Raw genomic sequence first — 18,560 nt, forward strand, 5'->3', positions numbered from 1 at the left:
ATACTAATGCTAATACTAATGCTAATGCTAATACTAATACTACTAATACTAATACTAATGCTAATACTAATGCTAATGCTAATACTAATACTACTAATACTAATACTAATACTAATACTAATAATAACAATAATACTAATGATAATACTAATGCTAATACTAATACTAATACTAATACTAATGCTAATACTAATACTAATGCTAATACTACTAATACTAATGCTAATACTAATACTAATGCTAATACTAATACTAATACTAATGCTAATACTACTAATACTAATACTAATACTAATGCTAATACTAATACTAATGCTAATACTACTAATACTAATGCTAATACTAATACTAATGCTAATACTAATACTAATACTAATGCTAATACTACTAATACTAATACTAATGCTAATACTAATACTAATGCTAATACTAATACTACTAATACTAATAATACTACTAATACTAATAATAATACTAACAACAATCATAATGATAATAACACCACTATTATTATTTTTCATTCTGATTTTCTGGCGCTGCTGAAGCCGCCTCCCACACGGCGCTCCGGCTCGGGTCTATTTTTATCCCCGTGTCCGTGCGCGCCCACGTGCACACGCCTCACCTCGGGCCCCCGCACGTGCACGCTCACACGTGCGCTCTCACGTCTCCGCGGACGAAACTCAGCGTCAGGACGGAGCGCGAGATCTGACCTGACACACATGTGCATGTTTATACACACACACACACACATGCACACACACACACATGCACACACACACACACACACACACACACACACACACACACACACACACACACACACACACACACACACACACACACACACACACACACACGTTTACGCTCACACATGTGCATCCACTGCAGGGGGAGGAGTTCGCCTGAATCACAGCATCCAGAAGCGAGCGGACCCGGACTAAACAAGGTCTAAACCAGGACTAAAGCAGGACTAACCAAGGTCTTAACCAGGTCTTAACCAGGACTAACCCAGGACTAACCAAGGTCTTAACCAGGACTAACCCAGGACTAACCCAGGCCAGGTCATGGAGTAGCTGTGGATAAAGAATGATCGATCTTTGGGCCGTTTTGGACGAGGCTTGGAGCTAAATCCTGACCCCAGATCCAGAGGAAAAACCGGAGCACACTTTGAAAATGTCCAGCCCGAACCAGGACCAGAACCAGGTCCAGAACCAGGACCAGGACCAGAACCAGGGCCAGGACCAGAACCAGGACCAGGGCCAGGACCAGACCAAACCGGCTCCGGACCAGGATCAAAACCAGGTCCCAAACCCGGAGCTCGACCAGAAACCAAAGAACCAGAACCAGCCCAAACCGGCTCGGAGCAAGAGCCAGACCAAAGTCCAGACCCACGAGTCCAGCCCGGCCCCGAACCCGAACCAGGTCCAGGACAAACCCGCGGAGCCCCAGGGCTTCTGCAGCTTCATCTACAACCCGCAGACCGGAGCCGTGCTGGGCCGGACCCGGACCTCCTGGGGTAAGACGCGCTCACCCGGATCTCACACAGAGCGTCTACAAGGTCTTAGCTTTCAAATCACGGGGTAAGACTCGGACCCAGCTCATCATCGTCACATGTAAATAAAGGCTTTGCAGAAGAACAGGAGTCTCTCTCACACAAGGTCTTAGCTTTCAAATCACGGCTACTACAGGCTGTGAACAAAACGAAACAGTGACAACATGACAGTTTGTAGGTCTCAGCTTTCAAATGAGCTGTAACTCTGGTCTATAGGCTTGTAGATTTGGGTAAAGCTGATGTGTGGACGTGCAGACCCATGAGGCGGTTACATAATCCAGATGTTGGGCTCTCTTGGCAGGTCTTCAGTGGCTTTAGCAGCTGCTTTATGAGGATTATTATGGTGCACGTTCCCTCGTCTCTTATTGTGAAAGTCCTGAAAGACTGAGCCGGGACTGAACCAGGACTGAACCAGGACTGAGTCAGGACTAAGCCTTAAACCTGATATGCAAATGAGTTCACTGTGGGGGCGGAGCAAAGCTGCTCTTAAAGGGACGGTCTGCGGTCCGGTCAGTCCAGACAAACTCAGCTGTCCCGCGTCGCCCCCCAGGTTTAGGATCAGCAGGACCAGGACTGAAACCACGAGGACTGGGTTTAGGACAAAGAGAGTTTGTTTAGATTAAGTACACGTGTTACTGTAGCTCCAAACCCGGGCTCCAGGCTGCGTGGGCTCGCTCTGCTCCTGGCTCCGGGTCTCCGGGACTCCGGGTCTCCTGGCTCTGGGACTCCGGGTCTCCGGGACTCTGGGACTCCGGGACTCCTGGCTCTGGGACTCCTGGCTCTGGGACTCCTGGCTCTGGGTCTCCTGGTTCCGGGACTCCTGGCTCTGGGACTCCTGGTTCCGGGACTCCTGGCTCTGGGTCTCCTGGCTCCGGGTCTCCTGGCTCCGGGTCTCCTGGCTCTGGGTCTCCTGGCTCTGGGTCTCCTGGCTCTGGGACTCCTGGCTCTGGGACTCCGGGCTCTGGGTCTCCTGGCTCTGGGACTCCGGGACTCCGGGTCTCCTGGCTCTGGGACTCCTGGCTCTGGGTCTCCGGGGCTCCGGGTCTCCTGGCTCTGGGTCTCCTGGCTCTGGGACTCCTGGCTCTGGGACTCTGGGACTCCGGGTCTCCGGGGCTCCGGGTCTCCTGGCTCTGGGTCTCCTGGCTCTGGGACTCCGGGACTCCGGGTCTCCTGGCTCTGGGACTCCTGGCTCTGGGTCTCCGGGGCTCCGGGTCTCCTGGCTCTGGGTCTCCTGGCTCTGGGACTCCTGGCTCTGGGACTCTGGGACTCCGGGTCTCCGGGGCTCCGGGTCTCCTGGCTCTGGGACTCCTGGCTCTGGGACTCCTGGCTCTGGGTCTCCTGGCTCTGGGACTCCTGGCTCTGGGACTCCTGGCTCTGGGACTCCTGGCTCCGGGTCTCCGGGACTCCTGAGTCTCCGGGTCTCTTGGCTCTGGGTCTCCTGGCTCCGGGTCTCCTGGCTCCGGGTCTCCTGGCTCCGGGTCTCCTGGGTCTCCTGGCTCCGGGTCTCCTGGGTCTCCTGGCTCCGGGTCTCCTGGCTCCGGGTCTCCTGGCTCTGGGTCTCCTGGCTCCGGGACTCCTGGCTCCGGGTCTCCTGGCTCTGGGTCTCCTGGCTCTGGGACTCCTGGCTCTGGGTCTCCTGGCTCTGGGACTCCTGGGTCTCCTGGCTCCGGGTCTCCTGGCTCCGGGTCTCCTGGCTCCGGGTCTCCTGGGTCTCCTGGCTCCGGGTCTCCTGGGTCTCCTGGGTCTCCTGGCTCTGGGACTCCTGGCTCTGGGTCTCCTGGCTCTGGGACTCCTGGGTCTCCTGGTTCCGGGTCTCCGAGGCTCCAGGTCTCCTGGGTCTCTGGTCCTGCGACCCCAGTGTCCCCCATGTCCGCCCTTCAGACCGGCCTGGACCCGGCTGGACATGAACACGTGAACCTTCACAAAGTTCACACGTTGTTAAAGTAAAGCATTTATTCAAGATCCTGGAACAACTTTAGCAAACAAGATACTTCAAATACAAACACAAGATACTTCAAATACAAACACAATATACTTCAAATACAAACACAAGATACTTCAATTAAACCGGGAGCCCCATCATGGAGGACCCGCCTTTAAACAAAGCTCATGTCCTGTGTGTTCCAGGTCACATCCTGCTCTTCTACCTGGTCTTCTACGCCGCGCTCTCCGTCATGTTCTGCTTCACCCTGGGCGCCGTGCTGCTCACGCTGGACCCGGACACGCCCAAGTACTCGGACCGTCTGCAGAACCCAGGTGCCCAGAAGAGTCCAAAAGTCCATGTGGCCGGAGCTAAATAAACAATGCTGGGAGTCACATACGACGATTACCTTACAATGTCGTCAAAAGCAACGCAATTAAAATAATGCAGAATAATAACGGATAATGTAGTTTTCCCGCGTTGTAATTTTCCTCCCCTTGACCATTAGCTCTAAGAGTTAGCATTGAACACGATCACAATTCTACTAAAAAAACGTATTAACTTAGTTTCTGTCAGACTCACACTGACAGTTTTACCACAAAAACCTTCTGACTAAGATAATATACTTAAACTTTGGGAACTTATAGTGTTACCGAACTTAAGACTAGAGAGCACATGTGTTTAGCTGCTTTTTTACTTCAGCACGAGAGAATTGGCTTGTTGCGCGGTGTGGCTATGCTAGTTCCTCTGACCTGAAGGTGTGAGCGCCTGGACTTCCTGTCTGTTTTCTTTTCCTGGAATAATAATAATCATATTTTCTAAAGATTATGTTGTGGGCGGTGAGTTCCCGGTAGACGATCATTTACTGTGTTCAAATCATGATGTAACGAGTTCAGAGGAGACGCCTGTGATCAGAAAGGATTGATAGTTTGTTTTGAAGCTAAAGGCTAACATGCTATAAAAAAATATATATAAAAAGGCACTATTTCAAATTGTGTAATGCATTAACCCATTAACTCCCGCCTGAACCGAGCACAGTTTCTCCAGTTTGGCTTTACCCCAATCCAAAAGCTTCTGGGGAAAAGGTGTGAAAATAGCGACAAAACTGAGACGAAAACAATGATGGAAATTAGAAAACATTGACATAAAAGGGACGACAAATTGATGAAAAAGTGGCAAAAATGTGACAAAAATGTGACAAAAAATGACAAAAATTTGATTAAAAAAATGACAAAAAATGACCAAAATGTGACAAAAATGCAATAAAACATTGACGAAAAAAAGGACAAAAATGTGATACAAATTTGACCAAAAAAATTACCAAAAAATTGACAGAAAAGGACAAAAATTTGACAAAAAAATTACAAAAATGTGACTAAATGTGACTAAAAAAAGACAAACATTTGCTAAAAAAATTGACGGAAAAAATTAAATAAAATGTGACAAAAAAATGACAAAAAAGTTACAAAAATGAGTTGAATACCCAACAAAAAAATGATGGAAAAAAAAATCTGATGACGTGAGGAAAAAGATCCTCTCGGTTCAGGCGGGAGTTAAGAGGTTAAATTAGCCTTTAGCTTCAAGACAAACTCTCTGATCCTCACAAACATAAACGTCTCCTCTATGGAAATATTTCTACAGGAACTCACTGGTCTGAGCTCATCTTAATGGAAATGAATACAAACAGGAAGTACTAGCGCCCACAGCTTCAGCTCAGAGGAACTAGCGTAGCCACATTGTGCAACAAGCCGATTGTTCTTCCTCTTGCCTCAGCTATTCTCTATCGACATGCGCCATCTAGTGGTCAAGGGTGGGGACTTACCAGTAACTCAACCGAGATGGATTCGAACCAGATGAGATTTAATATAAAAAAAATACTTAAATGTCAAAAATAACCATTGTAGGGGTGCCTGTTTTTACTGAACGTATTTCCAGGCCTCTACGTTAGCAATGGACCGATCTAATATCGGCTCGATATCCAACACTGTCAGGTATCGAGGTATCGTCCACATGTAGTGCAAAGGTTTGTATCGGGGCTCTTGGGAACCTGAAGGCCTTTGAAGAAGCTCCTGGTGCCGTCCCCACAGCGCCAGCAGACCGGCTGGAGGAACATCTCACTGCCTGGACCATGGACCACCTCACGGACCGACCACAGGACCGACCACAGGACCGACCACAGGACCGTGAGTCTGAGGTGGTCGTCTGCAGCTCCGGGGCCCCTCAGGGCACCGTCCTCTCACCGCTTCTCTTCACCATCTACACATCAGACTTCACATACAACCTGGACAGCTGTATCTGCAGAGGCTCCGACTCCGCCATCGTGGGCTGTGTGTCTAAGGGGAACGACCTGGAGAACCGGGCGGCCATCATGGACTTTGTGGACGGGTGTGAGGAAACAGTGAGATGAAGGAGATGGTGATGGACTTCAGGAGGAGGTCACTCCCACACACACCGACATCGAGGAGGGGGACAGTTTCACGTACATGGGTGTTCACCTCAACAATGAACTGTAGAGGAGCTGAGCGGCTCTTTCACCTTCATCCCCACTGTCAGACTGAGCAACACGACTGTACAGAAACAATAACCTCACTCTTGTATCACTCAGTGGTTGTAACCGCGCTCTGCCCCCTGCAGGAGTGGTGGTGCAGCCGCAGCTGCTGGAGATCTCCTTCAACAGGAGTGAGCCGTCTGAGTACGGCCCCTACGTGGAGCAACTGCACCAGCTGCTGCACCGTGAGTACTTCAGCTCCTGTAGATTTTCTGGTGTGTTTGTAGTAACTTAGCGAGAAGCTACAGCGTTTTCCTTGTTCTGCCGCAGCTCATTTTCCCTCAATATAAACATGCTGTATGTCTTTAATCTGGATTTTCTGAGGACTTTTTAGTCGCTGGGTTAGTTTTTCAGATGAATAAACCCCTGGGCTTAAAACGGCGTCAGAATGGCCAAAACTGTTAGCCGCGAGTTAGCATCGTTAGCCTGTATGTTGTAAACACTGCAGACGCAGCAGCGAGTTAGCATCGTTAGCCTGTATGTTGTAAACACTGCAGACGCTGCAGCGAGTTAGCATCGTTAGCCTGTATGTTGTAAACACTGCAGACGCTGCAGCGAGTTAGCATCGTTAGCCTGTATGTTGTAAACACTGCAGACGCTGCAGCGAGTTAGCATCGTTAGCCTGTATGTTGTAAACACTGCAGACGCTGCAGCGAGTTAGCATCGTTAGCCTGTATGTTGTAAACACTGCAGACGCTGCAGCGAGTTAGCATCGTTAGCCTGTATGTTGTAAACACTGCAGACGCTGCAGCGAGTTAGCATCGTTAGCCTGTATGTTGTAAACACTGCAGACGCTGCAGCACTAACAACATTAAGCGCAGATACTGGTATCGGTGCATCCCTAGTTTAAACTCCACTGTAGAAACTCCCACTCACCAGCGTTTGGCGCCCCCTGCAGGTGCTGGTGTCTCGGTGGCGCCCCCTGCAGGTGCTGGTGTCTCGGTGGCGCCCCCTGCAGGTGCTGGTGTCTCGTTGGCGCCCCCTGCAGGTGCTGGTGTCTCAGTGGCGCCCCCTGCAGGTGCTGGTGTCTCGTTGGCGCCCCCTGCAGGTGCTGGTGTCTCGGTGGCGCCCCCTGCAGGTGCTGGTGTCTCGGTGGCGCCCCCTGCAGGTGCTGGTGTCTCGGTGGCGCCCCCTGCAGGTGCTGGTGTCTCTGTGGCGCCCCCTGCAGGGCTGGGTACTGTTAAACCCCAGTATCCAGGGACAGGATTAAAGAAAATAACTTCAGCTCAAATACAGGATTGTTCTTTAGAAAAGGTATCTTTAATGTCTTTAACAGTGCCCAGCTCTGAGGCGCCCCCTGCAGGACGTCACTGTGCACTTCCCCGTTCCTCCTGGAGGTCACTGTTTGATTTTGCATGTGTGTTTTTCAGTCCAACCCCTGTGTCGTCCGCCTGGTCCCGGTCACTGCTCCTTCACTGCTCCTCATGTGTTCCCCTGAGGTATGATACCCCGTCCTGTGGGTGTGAGTGTCCCGTAGGGTGTGAGTGTCCCATAGGGTGTGAGTGTCCCGTAGGGTGTGAGTGTCCCGTAGGGTGTAACGAGTGTGCCTGTCCTGTAGGGTGTAACGGGTGTGCCTGTCCCGTAGGGTGTAAGAGTGTGAGTGTCCTGTAGGGTATGACGAGTGTGAGTGTCCCGTAGGGTGTAACGGGTGTGCCTGTCCTGTAGGGTGTAACGGGTGTGCCTGTCCCGTAGGGTGTAAGAGTGTGAGTGTCCTGTAGGGTATGACGAGTGTGAGTGTCCCGTAGGGTATGACGAGTGTGAGTGTCCCGTAGGGTGTAACGGGTGTGAGTGTCCCGTAGGGTGTAACGGGTGTGAGTGTCCCGTAGGGTGTAACGGGTGTGCCTGTCCCGTAGGGTACAACGACAGCCTGCAGGCGCAGAACGACCTGTGTTTGGCCGGAGAGTTCACGGTCTCCAACGCGGGGCCCGAGGGTCCGGACCAGGGCCCGGTCCAGAGGAAAGTCTGTCAGTTCAAACGCAGTCTGCTCCGGTCCTGCTCCGGCCTCACCGACCCGAACTTCGGCTTCCGAGACGGACGACCCTGCGTCCTGCTGCGCATGAACCGGGTACTGCCCACATACACCCACTCACACCATGAACGGGTACTGCCCACGTACACTCACACCATGAACCGGGTACTGCCCACTCACACTCACACCATGAACCGGGTACTGCCCACGTACACTCACTCACACCATGAACCGGGTACTGCCCACGTACACCCACTCACACCATGAACCGGGTACTGCCCACTCACACCCACACCATGAACGGGGTACTGCCCACGTACACCATGAACCGGGTACTGCCCACGTACACCCACTCACACCATGAACCGGGTATCCCCCTTCACCCGGTACAGCAGTCCCCGCGGCTCGGAGCGTGTCAGACGGTCTCTCTGGAGGAACATGTTCTACCACACATGACCCGGGTGTTACCTGGCCCGGCACCAGGGGGCGCTCTCGCCTGTTTCACTGGTGTTTGTGTTTCCAGGTGGTGGGACTGAAGCCGTCTGGAGACCCCTACATTAACTGCACCTCCAAGGTGAGTCTCTACGACGAGCCGAGGGGTGAGGCTGCGTTCACTGACGTCACCACTGGTTCCCAACCTTTTTCATCCTGTGGACCCTTGAAGGCCCCCCTTAGTGGCCCTCTGTGGACCCCCTCCCTCACGAGCTGATGCAGTCCCTAAAAAGGACTAATTAAAGTAAAAAGACAATGTTTTCTTCAGTGTTTCCTTAAAAAATAAAGTTCAGCTTCACTTTCTTTTAAATCTGAAATAGTTCCCCCGTGAGGTCCTAGAGTACCCTACGGGGTCCCCGTGAGGTCCTAGAGTCCCCTACGGGGTCCCCGTGAGGTCCTAGAGTATCCTACGGGGTCCCCGTGAGGTCCTAGAGTATCCTACGGGGTCCCCGTGCTCCTGGTTGGGAACCACAGGGGGTTCCTGAGAGAGGACTTTGGAACCGAAACAAATCCTGATCAGGTTTAACTAAAGCTTCACTATCACAGGCTCAGACGTCTTTGAAAAAGTCTCTCCTAAAGTCAGAGATTATTATGTAATAAACGTGAGACAGATGATTCTGCAGACGGTCCAGACCCGGTCCTGACCTGGTCCTGACCCGGTCCTGACCCGGTCCTGACCCGGTCCTGACCCGGTCCTGACCCGGTTCTCCTCCTCTTACAGACTCCCATAAAGATGCAGTATTTCCCGCCGGACGCTCGTCTGGACCGGATGTTTTTCCCGTATTACGGAAAGAGGATCCACGTGAGTAACTCTCCCCCCTCCCTCTGCCCGGCCTGTAGTACAAGTACTTCCTGTGTGTACTTGTAGTATAAGTACTTCCTGTGTGTACTTGTAGTATAAGTACTTCCTGTGTGTACTTCAGGCCGGGTACGTGCAGTAGTACTGTGGTATAAGTACTTCCTGTGTGTACTTCAGGCCGGGTACGTGCAGTAGTATCTGTAGTATAAGTACTTCCTGTGTGTACTTCAGGCCGGGTACGTGCAGTAGTATCTGTAGTATAAGTACTTCCTATATGTACTTCAGGCCGGGTATGTGCAGTAGTACTGTAGTATAAGTACTTCCTGTGTGTACTTCAGGCCGGGTACGTGCAGTAGTATCTGTAGTATAAGTACTTCCTGTGTGTACTTCAGGCGGGGTACGTGCAGTAGTACTGTAGTATAAGTACTTCCTGTGTGTACTTCAGGCCGGGTACGTGCAGTAGTATCTGTAGTATAAGTACTTCCTGTGTGTACTTCAGGCGGGGTACGTGCAGTAGTATCTGTAGTATAAGTACTTCCTGTGTGTACTTCAGGCCGGGTACGTACTGTAGTATAAGTACTTCCTGTGTGTACTTCAGGCCGGGTACGTGCAGTAGTATCTGTAGTATAAGTACTTCCTGTGTGTACTTCAGGCGGGGTACGTGCAGTAGTATAAGTACTTCCTGTATGTACTTCAGGCCGGGTACGTGCAGTAGTATCTGTAGTATAAGTACTTCCTGTGTGTACTTCAGGCGGGGTACGTGCAGTAGTATCTGTAGTATAAGTACTTCCTGTGTGTACTTCAGGCCGGGTACGTGCAGTAGTATCTGTAGTATAAGTACTTCCTGTGTGTACTTCAGGCGGGGTACGTGCAGTAGTATCTGTAGTATAAGTACTTCCTGTGTGTACTTCAGGCCGGGTACGTACTGTAGTATAAGTACTTCCTGTGTGTACTTCAGGCCGGGTACGTGCAGTAGTATCTGTAGTATAAGTACTTCCTGTGTGTACTTCAGGCGGGGTACGTGCAGTAGTATCTGTAGTATAAGTACTTCCTGTGTGTACTTCAGGCCGGGTACGTACTGTAGTATAAGTACTTCCTGTGTGTACTTCAGGCCGGGTACGTGCAGTAGTATCTGTAGTATAAGTACTTCCTGTGTGTACTTCAGGCGGGGTACGTGCTGTAGTATCTGTAGTACTGTAGTATAAGTACTTCCTGTGTGTACTTCAGGCGGGGTACGTGCAGTAGTATCTGTAGTATAAGTACTTCCTGTGTGTACTTCAGGCCGGGTACGTACTGTAGTATAAGTACTTCCTGTGTGTACTTCAGGCCGGGTACGTGCAGTAGTATCTGTAGTATAAGTACTTCCTGTGTGTACTTCAGGCGGGGTACGTGCAGTAGTATCTGTAGTATAAGTACTTCCTGTGTGTACTTCAGGCCGGGTACGTACTGTAGTATAAGTACTTCCTGTGTGTACTTCAGGCCGGGTACGTGCAGTAGTATCTGTAGTATAAGTACTTCCTGTGTGTACTTCAGGCGGGGTACGTGCTGTAGTATCTGTAGTACTGTAGTATAAGTACTTCCTGTGTGTACTTCAGGCCGGGTACGTGCAGTAGTACTGTAGTATAAGTACTTCCTGTGTGTACTTCAGGCGGGGTACGTGCTGTAGTATCTGTAGTACTGTAGTATAAGTACTTCCTGTGTGTACTTCAGGCCGGGTACGTGCAGTAGTACTGTAGTATAAGTACTTCCTGTGTGTACTTCAGGCGGGGTACGTGCAGTAGTATCTGTAGTATAAGTACTTCCTGTGTGTACTTCAGGCGGGGTACGTGCAGTAGTATCTGTAGTATAAGTACTTCCTGTGTGTACTTCAGGCGGGGTACGTGCAGTAGTATCTGTAGTATAAGTACTTCCTGTGTGTACTTCAGGCCGGGTACGTGCAGTAGTATCTGTAGTACTGTAGTATAAGTACTTCCTGTGTGTACTTCAGGCCGGGTACGTGCAGTAGTTTCTGTAGTATAAGTACTTCCTGTGTGTACTTCAGGCGGGGTACGTGCAGTAGTATCTGTAGTATAAGTACTTCCTGTGTGTACTTCAGGCCGGGTACGTGCAGTAGTTTCTGTAGTATAAGTACTTCCTGTGTGTACTTTAGGCGGGGGTACGTGCAGTAGTATCTGTAGTATAAGTACTTCCTGTGTGTACTTGTAGGCGGGGTACGTGCAGTAGTACTGTAGTATAAGTACTTCCTGTGTGTACTTCAGGCCGGGTACGTGCAGTAGTATCTGTAGTATAAGTACTTCCTGTGTGTACTTCAGGCGGGGTATGTGCAGTAGTACTGTAGTATAAGTACTTCCTGTGTGTACTTCAGGCGGGGTACGTGCAGTAGTATCTGTTGTACTGTAGTATAAGTACTTCCTGTGTGTACTTCAGGCGGGGTACGTGCAGTAGTATCTGTAGTATAAGTACTTCCTGTGTGTACTTCAGGCGGGGTACGTGCAGTAGTACTGTAGTATAAGTACTTCCTGTGTGTACTTTAGGCGGGGTACGTGCAGTAGTACTGTAGTATAAGTACTTCCTGTGTGTACTTCAGGCGGGGTACGTGCAGTAGTACTGTAGTATAAGTACTTCCTGTGTCGACTTCAGGCGGGGTACGTGCAGTAGTTTCTGTAGTATAAGTACTTCCTGTGTGTACTTTAGGCCGGGTACGTGCAGTAGTATCTGTAGTATAAGTACTTCCTGTGTGTACTTCAGGCGGGGTACGTGCAGTAGTATCTGTTGTACTGTAGTATAAGTACTTCCTGTGTGTACTTCAGGCGGGGTACGTGCAGTAGTATCTGTAGTATAAGTACTTCCTGTGTGTACTTCAGGCGGGGTACGTGCAGTAGTACTGTAGTATAAGTACTTCCTGTGTGTACTTTAGGCGGGGTACGTGCAGTAGTACTGTAGTATAAGTACTTCCTGTGTGTACTTCAGGCGGGGTACGTGCAGTAGTACTGTAGTATAAGTACTTCCTGTGTGTACTTCAGGCGGGGTACGTGCAGTAGTACTGTAGTATAAGTACTTCCTGTGTGTACTTCAGGCCGGGTACGTGCAGCAGTACTGTAGTATAAGTACTTCCTGTGTGTACTTCAGGCCGGGTACGTGCAGCAGTAGTACTGTAGTATAAGTACTTCCTGTGTGTACTTCAGGCGGGGTATGTGCAGCCGCTGGTCGCTCTGAAGCTCCTCCTCTCCAGGCGGGATGTGGGCGTGTCTCACTCGGTCACATGTCGGGTCCAGGGCAGCGGCATCGAGAACGACAACTACAGGGACCGGAACCAGGGCCGGGTGTCCTTCAAGATCAGAGTGACCCAGTGACCCAACCCTGACCCAACCCTGACCCAGTGACCCAACCCTGACCGGTGACCCAACCCTGACCCCTGACCCCAAACCTAACCCCTACCCCTAACCATCGAGAACGACAACTACAGGGACCGGAACCAGGGCCGGGTGTCCTTCAAGATCAGAGTGACCCAGTGACCCAACCCGGCCCGGTGACCCAACCCTGCCCCCTGACCCAACCCTGACCGGTGACCCAACCCTGACCCAGTGACCCAACCCAGCCCGGTGACCCAACCCTGACCCAGTGACCCAACCCTGACCCCTGACCCAACCCTGACCCCCTGACCCAACCCTGCCCCCAAACCTAACCCCAACCATCGAGAATGACAACTACAGGGACTGGAACCAGGGCCGGGTGTCCTTCAAGATCAGAGTGACCCAGTGACCCAACCCTGACCCAGTGACCCAACCCAGCCCGGTGACCCAACCCTGACCCAGTGACCCAACCCTGACCCCTGACCCAACCCTGACCCCCTGACCCAACCCTGCCCCCAAACCTAACCCCAACCATCGAGAATGACAACTACAGGGACTGGAACCAGGGCCGGGTGTCCTTCAAGATCAGAGTGACCCAGTGACCCAACCCTGACCCGGTGACCCAACCCTGACCGGTGACCCAACCCTGACCGGTGACCCAACCCTGACCCGGTGACCCAACCCTGACCCCTGACCCAACCCTGACCGGTGACCCAACCCTGACCCCTGACCCAACCCTGACCCAGTGACCCAACCCTGACCCAGTGACCCAACCCTGACCCAGTGACCCAACGCTGACCCAGTGACCCGACCCTGACCCAGTGACCCAACCCTGACCCAGTGACCCAACCCTGACCCAGTGACCCAACCCTGACCCAGTGACCCAACCCTGACCCAGTGACCCAACCCTGACCCAGTGACCCAACCCTGACCCAGTGACCCAACCCTGACCCCAAACCCAACCCCAACCATCGAGAACGACAACTACAGGGACCGGAACCAGGGCCGGGTGTCCTTCAAGATCAGAGTGACCCAGTGACCCAACCCTGACCCGGTGACCCAACCCTGACCGGTGACCCAACCCTGACCGGTGACCCAACCCTGACCCGGTGACCCAACCCTGACCCAGTGACCCAACCCTGACCCGGTGACCCAACCCTGACCCAGTGACCCAACCCTGACCAGTGACCCAACCCTGACCGGTGACCCAACCCTGACCTGGTGACCCAACCCTGACCGGTGACCCGACCCTGACCCCAAACCCAACCCCAACCATCGAGAACGACAACTACAGGGACCGGAACCAGGGCCGGGTGTCCTTCAAGATCAGAGTGACCCAGTGACCCAACCCGGCCCGGTGACCCAACCCTGACCCGGTGACCCAACCCTGACCCCAACCATCGAGAACGACAACTACAGGGACCGGAACCAGGGCCGGGTGTCCTTCAAGATCAGAGTGACCCAGTGACCCAACCCTGACCGGTGACCCAACCCTGACCCGGTGACCCAACCCTGACCCAGTGACCCAACCCTGACCCAACCCTGACCCCAAACCCAACCCCAACCATCGAGAACGACAACTACAGGGACCGGAACCAGGGCCGGGTGTCCTTCAAGATCAGAGTGACCCAGTGACCCAACCCTGACCCGGTGACCCAACCCTGACCCAACCCTGACCCGGTGACCCAACCCTGACCCGGTGACCCAACCCTGACCCAGTGACCCAACCCTGACCCCAACCCCTAACCATCGAGAACGACAACTACAGGGACCGGAACCAGGGCCGGGTGTCCTTCAAGATCAGAGTGACCCAGTGACCCAACCCTGACCCAGTGACCCAACTCTGACCCGGTGACCCAACCCTGACCCGGTGACCCAACCCTGACCCAGTGACCCAACCCTGACCCAACCCTGACCCAGTGACCCAACCCTGACCGGTGACCCAACCCTGACCCAGTGACCCAACCCTGACCCGGTGACCCAACACTGACCCCTGACCCAACCCTGACCCAGTGACCCAACCCTAACCCAGTGACCCAACCCTGACCCGGTGACCCAACCCTGACCCGGTGACCCAACCCTGACCCCCTGACCCAACCCTGACCCGGTGACCCAACCCTGACCCGGTGACCCAACCCTGACCCGGTGACCCAACCCTGACCCCTGACCCAACCCTGACCCGGTGACCCAACCCTGACCCGGTGACCCAACCCTGCCCCCAAACCCAACCATCGAGAACGACAACTACAGGGACCGGAACCAGGGCCGGGTGTCCTTCAAGATCAGAGTGACCCAGTGACCCAACCCTGACCCAACCCTGACCCAGTGACCCAACCCTGACCCAGTGACCCAACCCTGACCCAGTGACCCAACCCTGACCCAACCCTGACCCAGTGACCCAACCCTGACCGGTGACCCAACCCTGACCCCTGACCCAACCCTGACCCAGTGACCCAACCCTGACCCGGTGACCCAACACTGACCCCTGACCCAACCCTGACCCAGTGACCCAACCCTAACCCAGTGACCCAACCCTGACCCGGTGACCCAACCCTGACCCGGTGACCCAACCCTGACCCCCTGACCCAACCCTGACCCGGTGACCCAACACTGACCCCTGACCCAACCCTGACCCAGTGACCCAACCCTAACCCAGTGACCCAACCCTGACCCGGTGACCCAACCCTGACCTGGTGACCCAACCTTACCCCTACCCATTGAGAAAAACAACTACAGAGACTGCAACAAGGGTCTCATTCAAAATCAAAGGAACCCAGTGAACCCTGGACCCGGCCCTGACCCCACCCCAGCCCTACCTTACCCTACACCCGTGGTTCCCAAAGTGGGGGTCGCAAGGTGATTTTGAGACGACACTTTTTACATTTGTGACATTTAATCTGATGTGTTTTTTTATTTATTTATTTATATTCAGAACTTCATATTTCAGTAAATCTGGGCCAAATAAAAAAAAACTACAGAATCAAAACTAACATCATTAAACCAGATTTCGCATCGAAAATTATTGTAAACACAAAATGCTAATTACATTTTATGGAAGTGGGTCCCAAGGTGTTGGTTGATGGATTTTGGGGGTTGCGGACTAAGAAGTTTGGGAACGTTTGCCCTAGATCCCTATCCCAACCCCTATCCCAACCCCTAACCCAACCCCCCAACCCCTCACCCAACCCCTCACCCAACCCCTATCCCAACCCCTATCCCAACCCCTATCCCAACCCCTATCCCAACCCCTATCCCAACCCCTAACCCAACCCCTATCCCAACCCCTACCCCAAACCTATCCCAACCCCTATCCCAACCCCCCAACCAACCCCTCACCATCCAGAACAGTAACTACAGAGGCCGCAACCTGGGCCGAGTGTCATTCAAGATCAGAGTCACCCAGCGAACCCAGGACTGACCCAACACATACCTTACGTTACTCTAACCCTACATGCCCTCACCCAACCCCTAACCCAAACCTAACCCAACCCCTATCCCAACCCCTAGCCCAAACATAACCCAACATCTAACCAAACCTCCAACCCCTAACCCTACCCCCTCAAACCTACCCCAAACCTGACCCGGTGGAAAGAGTCTGAATAAACCCTGGACTGTCCAGTTTCTGTCACTGTGATGTAAAGCACGGCTCACACCAAACCCTCGAGTCTGAACCTCTGGATAAAGAGACGTTTATTATTTACGGAGATCTGCTCTGACACCACTAGGGGGAGCCACAGCCAAACACTTCTGAACATTCACAGATCTGCTCTGAAACCACTAGAGGGAGCCACAGCCAAACACTTCTGAACATTCACAGATGTGCACGAGTCCAAACAGCTGCACTTTCCTGAGTTAAAACCAAAAGTCTCACCTGATTTAACGCTTTAACACTTAAACTAGCTCACTAACTAACTTAACTAACCCACTAACTTAACTAACCCACTAACTTAACTAGTCCACGCCTCTCCTTCACTAAGTGTCGTTGGTTTGTTTTAAAGGGAACTCAGATGTAGCTCATGAAAATGTGTCTTATTTGTTCAGAAATGTGTAAAACCTACGGTGCTGCTCACATGATTATACTAAACTATTATTATTATTATTATTGTTATTATTGTTATTATTATTATTGTTATTATTGTTATTATTATTATGTGTGTTCTATGCAAACGCTGATATCGTGTGGTCACTCACGTTTTTGTGGATGTCAAAATAAAAGTGTGATGTTGGTGTCACTTTTGTTCCTGTTCGTGAGTTTGTAACAAAAGGAAAAGCCGGAGTTTTTGGAAAAACAAAACCTTTAACTTCAAGTCGACATTAGAGAAACTGTACAATAATAAAAAGCAAAATAAACCATTTAAATAAAACCAGGTTTAAAAGACAACAACAACAGCAACAACAGCAACAACAGCTCCTCCTCAGTCCTGCTGTGATCCTGGTTTAGTCTTGATTTAGCCCCGGTTTAGTCCTGGTTTAGCCCCGGTTTAGTCCCGGTTTAGCCCCGGTTTAGCCCCGGTTTAGCCCCGGTTTAGCCCCGGTTTAGCCCCGGTTTAGTCTTGGTTTAGTCCCGGTTTAGCCCCGGTTTAGCCCCGGTTTAGCCCCGGTTTAGCCCCGGTTTAGCCCCGGTTTAGTCTTGGTTTAGCCCCGGTTTAGCCCCGGTTTAGCCCCGGTTTGGTCCCGGTTTAGTCCCGGTGGAGCCTCTTGATGCAGACTCGGCAGCGGCTGATGAGGCGTTCAGGGAACTCGGAGTCGGTCCGAGGGACAGGTTTACTGCGGACACAAACAGAACATCTTTAATGTGTGACCAGTTTGGTGCAGTTCGAGTTCAGACTGGACTTTTTGCATCGACGATCGAGGCAAAGACCACAACAAATGAAACAAAAATGAAACTTTGACTCTTACTCTGATAATAAAACAAACGCGAGAGGCTGAACCACTGACCTTTAACCTCAGCCTCACCGGAGCAGCTGAGGAAGAGGAGTTTAGTGCGGATGAAGGGTCTGAGCTGTTTCCATTATGTCCATGCAGGGACGTAAGCACCAAATTCTGGGCCCTGGGTAATAACTATCTTGGTGGACCCCCCCCCCCCCCCCTATGAAATCCACTTCTATGTTCTTTGACCACATAGCAGTGGTTTAGTGGCTTGACAGTGCAGTTCATTTATTTTCTATTATAACGTTATTATATATACCTTTACTAAGTGAAAAAATGGGTTTGAAATTGCCTCTGATTTGGCTTCAGTTACAGAAAATGATGATACTATGACGTCTCTGTGGCCTCAGGCCTGAACACAAAACTCAAGGGCCTCAGTCTGATTTAGTCTCACCATATTTGAAGCCTTTAAGTGTGTTGTCAGGAAATTGTTGTTGTAAAAAGTTATGCTGGAATCGACTAAATGGCTCGAGCTCCAGCTTTCACTAGAACCATGTTAACTCGTCTCCAAAGCTGCTCATTTATAATACGTGAATCCAAGTGCGCGCGGCTAATTAGCATCATTAATTAGGTTAAAGGGGTGTTTCAGGGTCCTGAGAGATTATCCATCATTATTGTTTGTGCAAAGTTTTGTGTAGAACCGCTGTATTTTACCCGGTTGTTCAGTTCTTATAGCATCATTTATGAGGAAACTTAGAAAGTACCGAACGCTCTCTGCAGATTTTTGAGGCCCCTCCCCTGCTCTGGGCCCTGGGTACTCAGTACCCTTTACCCCCCCCAGTCCGACGCCCCTGTGTCCACGGGACAAACTGTTGTGTCAGAACATCTGCCCACACGTCCCGGAGCTCCAGGTCTGTCCAGGCTCCTCGTCTGGAGCCTCCTCCAGTGTTAGCGTTAGCATCAGTGCAGGCCTGGCTACGGTGGCTCGTTAGGCCCAAAAAGGCGCATGTTTCCCACAGTGGTTTATATTCACACCTGGAGCGAACTGGACCAGAAC

The 18,560-nt window shown here is 51.6% G+C and overlaps 1 protein-coding gene across 3 annotated transcripts in view; it reads left to right on the forward strand.

Moving 5' to 3' along the window:
- atp1b3b (ATPase Na+/K+ transporting subunit beta 3b) overlaps positions 1-12,635 on the forward strand; it is a 75,681-nt gene extending 63,046 nt beyond the window's left edge. The window contains exons 1-8 of one of the 3 annotated variants that reach the window (XM_079580490.1): positions 789-946; positions 980-1,516; positions 3,680-3,808; positions 6,108-6,206; positions 7,875-8,086; positions 8,514-8,564; positions 9,204-9,284; positions 12,467-12,635. In XM_079580490.1, the coding sequence (XP_079436616.1) occupies positions 1,174-1,516; positions 3,680-3,808; positions 6,108-6,206; positions 7,875-8,086; positions 8,514-8,564; positions 9,204-9,284; positions 12,467-12,634 (1,083 nt within the window). In that variant the 5' untranslated portion in view covers positions 789-946; positions 980-1,173 and the 3' untranslated portion in view covers position 12,635. Of the gene's footprint in view, positions 1-788; positions 947-979; positions 1,517-3,679; positions 3,809-6,107; positions 6,207-7,874; positions 8,087-8,513; positions 8,565-9,203; positions 9,285-12,466 lie in introns of those variants that run through there. The other 2 variants (XM_079580492.1, XM_079580491.1) reach the window with 2 other exon arrangements.
- The last annotated feature ends 5,925 nt before the right edge of the window (positions 12,636-18,560 follow it).

This window comes from Gobius niger (assembly GCF_951799975.1).
Source record: "Gobius niger genome assembly, chromosome: 1".
Lineage (NCBI taxonomy): Eukaryota > Metazoa > Chordata > Actinopteri > Gobiiformes > Gobiidae > Gobius > Gobius niger.